Below are 5,174 nucleotides of genomic sequence, written 5' to 3' on the forward strand. Positions count from 1 at the left end.
CAGAGAAAGGTGAGAGGACTGGGTGCAGGAGCGAAGAGAAGGGGCTGGTGCCCCGGGGGAGATCTGTGGAGCCATACCTACTCGTGGTGTCGTCCTCGTCGGAGTCCCCCAGGCTGGTGCTCTCCAGCTCGCTGGTCATGAGGGTTGAGGAACTCTCGTACCCAGCCAAGTGGCGCTCCAGCCTCGAGGGGCCACTGGGCCTGTGGCCCCCAGCTGGGTATGAATGGCAACTTCAGGCCCCAAGCCTCCTGCTCCTCACCCTCATCAAGGCTCGGGTCTGACCCAACCCCTTCCCAACTCCAGTCTACCCAGCCTCAGAGCCCGACCCCTCACCGCCATGCTCACTGCTGTCTCTCCTGCGAGGCCGCTCCCGCCTCAGAGACACTACTGACTCTGTTTCGGTCTCAGGCTCCAGATTCTCCCGGCTGCTGGACACATTAGGGCTAGAGGGGCAGAGATGGTGCCAACGGGGGGTAGTGGGACAGCGTTCCAAAGCCTTGGCTTCCCCGCCCAAGAGGCTTCGATTCCCTCCTCCTATGCCCCCCCTCCTCCCCCGCCAGGAATCCCAAGGACTCACTGGAAGGATGGAGGTCTGGAGTCCCCAATGCCACTGGTCCTCTCCGGTGGTAAAGAGGGTAATGGTGGGGTTGGAGGCACCAGTTCTGTCCGAGGCTCCTGGGCTGGGGGAGCTATCTCGGGCTGAGGGTTATCGGATGACACAAGCTAGAAGGATGCAAGTGATAAAAAAAAAAGATGTACTGGGACATGAGGCATATGAAATGGGAGTGAGGGAAAGGACTAGAAAGGGGACAGGGTCTGCCAGAGCCAGGAGAAAAGCATCAAAAAGCAGGAGGAAGCATTAGAGGCTCCAGAGAGAGAGGGATGAGGGACTTCAATGAGCTCTCCAAACAGGTGGGGAAGCAAAGAGCCAGGATCTCCAACAACTAATCAGGGGTTGGGCTACAAGGCCAGACTAAGGCTTGACGGAGCTTGGTGATACAGGAGGGACTGGGCCCTCAGAGCCAGGGCCCCTTACCCAGGAGACAACTCTTCCGTTGAAGCAGGGAAGGCGGGCATTGTCATCTGAAATTTCTTCCTTCACCACCCTGTCGAAAGCCAGGATGAAAAGTCAGTGAGACTGGACGGTCCCTCCAAACCCATCCCCAAAGTTTCTCCCAATTTTTTTTTTAAATCACAAATAGGATTTCTTTTTATTGATTTCAGAGGGGAAGGGAGAGAGATAGAAACATCAATGACGAGGGAGAATCACTGACCAGCTGCCTCCTGCACTTGCCCCCTACTGGGACTGAGCCGGCAACCAGGGCATGTGCCCCCAACCGAATGGACCCCAGGACCCTTCAGTCCACAGGCTGATGCTCTATCCACTGAGCCAAACCAGGCGGCACAAACAGGATACTTTATTTGTCACCATTAGAAGTCTTCCCTTAAACAGATTCCTGGACTGGGGCTCATATCCATCAGCTCGTTCAACTTTAGCACCTGACTCAGCCTCAGTGCCTTTCCCAGAACTACTACCTTCACCGTGACGTTTCCCTAACTCTAACGCGGGCTTCTTCAGCATTTAGACTTTCTAACAAAGACATCTTGGAGCAGACAAATAGATGGGCAAGCCTTTTCTAATGCTATCTGGAATCAACTTATTGACCACTTCTTTCAAATCATCTGTGAACCTCTCGGGCCATGATTTCCATCATCATCTTCTGGATTTGGTGGACCTGTTGATGTTGAGCATAAGAGGTCTTCCAAATCTAATTGTTGTGTCTTTTAGTAAAAACAACACAGAACAGATGAAGCAAATAACCACCGGTAGTCTTGGCATCAACACGAGCTTCAGTCATGGTCTGCCATTTTCTGACCATGGAGCACATTTTGTCTCCATGGTAAGATCCATGCCATGGAAATTAGGCAGGTCTGCCCTGAACACTGTCAGTAATTAGCTTGAATTTTCTAAATGCTACTTCATTACCCTGCAGATCAGCTACACTCACTTCAAAAACATGGCCTTTGAGACCTTTGGATGCAATTTTGGTTTCCTGTGTTCTCATGACTAGTGTTTTTTCATATATATATAATTGATTTTTTTACAGAGAGGAAGGGAGAGGGATAGAGAGCTAGGAACATTGATGAGAGAGAAACATTGATCAGCTGCCTCTTGCACACCCCCCACTGGGGATATGCCCGCAACCAAAGTACATGCCCTTGACTGGAATCGAACCCGGGACCCTTCAGTCCGCAGGCTGATGCTCTATCCACTGAGCCAAACCAGCTAGGGCTCCAGTATTTCTTATATGGAACAGAGTTGGTGCTTTCACATCATACCAATCTTTCTTAGAAAATGGCTCAACCCGTTTCTAGTTGGCTCCCTTTCTGCCACCTTTCCTAAGGCACCTATTCTTGCAGACCACCATGGTGTTGCTCAGAGAGCCAGAAGGGCTCTCCCAATCTCCACCCAGCTCAAGGATGTGATGCTGAATTTCTCCCACCCTGTCTAAGTCCTCTTCTCTCGCATTAAAACACTTCGCACTTATACCTACGATATCTACAAACTCAATGCTGTTTCTTTATTTCTTCTCGCCCCAGCTCACCCTCAGGGGCTCAGTGCTGCTCCAAAGATCTCCTTGAGCCTGACTCAGAACTCTCCGTCCAATTTAAGAGGCCACCCCCTAAGTTACCCCAGTTGCCCCAAATATCTAACCTTAGGAGCCTTGCTGGCAGCCTCCACTGTTTCTCACATACCTTCTCCCTCCAAAGTCGCTGGTCCTCATCTAAGACTGCTCTTAGGCTTTCCTTAGTTTTCTCTAACTCACTTCCAGGGAGCCATCCAGTGCACTATCTCTGCCTGAGTAAAAATAACCATCAAACCAAACTCTGGCATTTCCTCACCAGGCTGAGTTCCCAAGGGGAGGGCAGGCCCTGCTTCCCATTCCTGTGCCTCACCTGCCACAGACTGCAATCTGCTCCACCCGACAGGCTTCAATGACCAACCCTGGGGGTCCCATCTCCCCTGGGTTCCTTGAGATGGACTGGACTTGCCCCTTTTCAACCACCTGTGGAATCAATTACATTCAACACCATGTCCTGGCCACACAGCAAAGTACCTGACACTTCACAAACATCAACGAATACTTGTTGACTAAAGGAATACACATATGAACTATGAGCCTCCCTGCCCTGAACAGAATCTCATACACATTCCCCCCACCTCTCTCTCTCTCTCTCACAGCCCACCCCCCCCCAATAGGACATCCTGTCTGATTTACCTTTTAGCCGAATATGTTCTAGACCCCTGGATACATGCCAACTTAATCCCATTTGCTTTCAATGTAACAAACACAGTCCAGTCACTACCAATCTGTCCCAGCATAATGTCATATTCTTCACAGCATACCAATCTGTCTCAGCATAACCCAGCCTTCCCAACGATTCCAGTCTGTATTACCATAACCTAGTTTAGGGACTAGTCAAACTCAATACTGCCAATTACCACTGGCCAAGAATTAATGTGTGCTATGCACCTGTACTAAGCATTTTACTCCATCTGCATTTCACAGATAAGATCAGGCACAAACTTTTTTAAATTGCCCAATTACACTGCTGACAAATAGAAGAACCTTGATTTAAATCCAAGGTAACTCCCCAGACAATACCATTTTCCCAATGGCCAACAATCTTTCTAGATGGAGCCCAGTTGATTTGGCTCTCCTAGAACCCAGCCTATCCCAGCCTATTCAGTCTGCTTTCAGGAGCTGAGGTTGAGCCCTACCTGGTTTGGCTCAGTGGATAGAGCGTTGGCTTGCGGACTGAAGGGTCCTGGGTTCGATTCTGGTCAAGGACACATGCCCAGGTTGTGGGCTCAACCCCGGGGGGGGGGGGGGGTGTGTGCAGGAGGCAGTTGATCAATGATTCTCTCTCATCATTGGTGTTTCTATCTCTCCCTTTCCCTCTGATATCAATAAAAATACAAAAAGAAACAAAAAAAGAGCTGGAAATTGAGCCCTGGCCAGGTGGCTCCGTTGATTGGAGCGTTGTCTCATGCACCAAAAGGCTCCAGGTTTGATTCCTTCCTGGTCAGGGCACATAACCTAGGTTCCAGATTGGATCCCTGGTCAGGATACGTATGGAAGGCGACCGGTTGATGTTTCTCTTTCACATCAACATTTCTCTCTCTCTTCTCCTCTCTCTCAAATCGATAAAAACATCAAGTGAAGATTAAAAGGAGAGAGCGAGCGCGCTGAGGTTGAGGTTCAGTACCCAAAATTATAAACACAAAAGAGCTCACTCTGCATTATTTAAAGTCCCAGCTTAGCCCAGAATGTCCCAAATTACCCCAGGATAGCCCAATATATTCTGGCACAGCCTAGAGTGTCCCCACACGCAGCTGTCTGCACCAACACATACTAGAATATCCCCATACAGCTGTCAGTATTGGCAGAGACACCAAGAGTACTGAGTGTCCCAATAAAAACCAGGCCCCAAAACAAACCAAGATCAACCAATACAATCCAATAGAGGCCAGAACGGCCCAATCTACCCCCAGCCTTCAACACCCCCATACAGCACCCTCTGCATTAATTAGTACCGACGAAGGTCCCCAAACAATCCCAGCGGCCCTGGCCCAGGACGGAGTGTCTCAAGTTGCCCCAATAGAGCCCAATCTACATCAGATTTCATAGTATCTGCGCTACAGAACTACGCAGAATGAGAGGGTAGAGCGATCTACCTCAGGACAGTCCAGAATGCCCCCGAATGAACCAGTGCGCCCCACTCTGCTCCAGGAGAACCTAATCTCCGCTAATCTGGCTCCTGCTTTAGCATAGCCAGTCCTCCTACAGCTCCGTGCGCCTGTCTGTCCCTCCTGGGACAGCCAATCCAACCCACCACAGTGGTCCGCTCCTACAGCCCAGGAAACGCCAGCATGGCCCAGACTAAGCCGTGCCCCGCAACCCCGCCAATCAGCCCGGGCGCAGCCCCCCTCGGCCCCAGGCTAGGCCTCGCGCTCACCCGAAATCCTGATCCATAGATTTGAAAAAGTACTTGGCGCCCGCGGGCCGCTGCAGGACGCTCTTGAAGTCGCCGAGGGTGATGCGCTCGGCGGGGACCGGGATCTTCACCAAATACGGAGTCTCCTCCTCATCCAGGTGGTAAATCACCTT

General features: G+C 50.9%; 1 protein-coding gene and 1 pseudogene across 1 annotated transcript in view; both read right to left on the reverse strand.

Annotated features, from left to right (window-relative positions):
• DVL2 (dishevelled segment polarity protein 2) overlaps positions 1-5,174 on the reverse strand; it is a 9,582-nt gene that overhangs the window by 4,013 nt on the left and 395 nt on the right. The window contains exons 2-6 of the mRNA XM_006761696.1: positions 5,023-5,171; positions 1,037-1,106; positions 578-723; positions 334-443; positions 69-213 (exon numbers count right to left, since the gene is read on the reverse strand). Coding sequence (XP_006761759.1) covers positions 69-213; positions 334-443; positions 578-723; positions 1,037-1,106; positions 5,023-5,171 — 620 coding nt within the window. The remainder of the gene's footprint in view (positions 1-68; positions 214-333; positions 444-577; positions 724-1,036; positions 1,107-5,022; positions 5,172-5,174) is intronic.
• On the reverse strand, positions 1,379-3,211 carry LOC102770275 (annotated as a pseudogene).

This window comes from Myotis davidii, unplaced genomic scaffold (genome assembly GCF_000327345.1).
Source record: "Myotis davidii unplaced genomic scaffold, ASM32734v1 scaffold37, whole genome shotgun sequence".
Classification (NCBI taxonomy): domain Eukaryota; kingdom Metazoa; phylum Chordata; class Mammalia; order Chiroptera; family Vespertilionidae; genus Myotis; species Myotis davidii.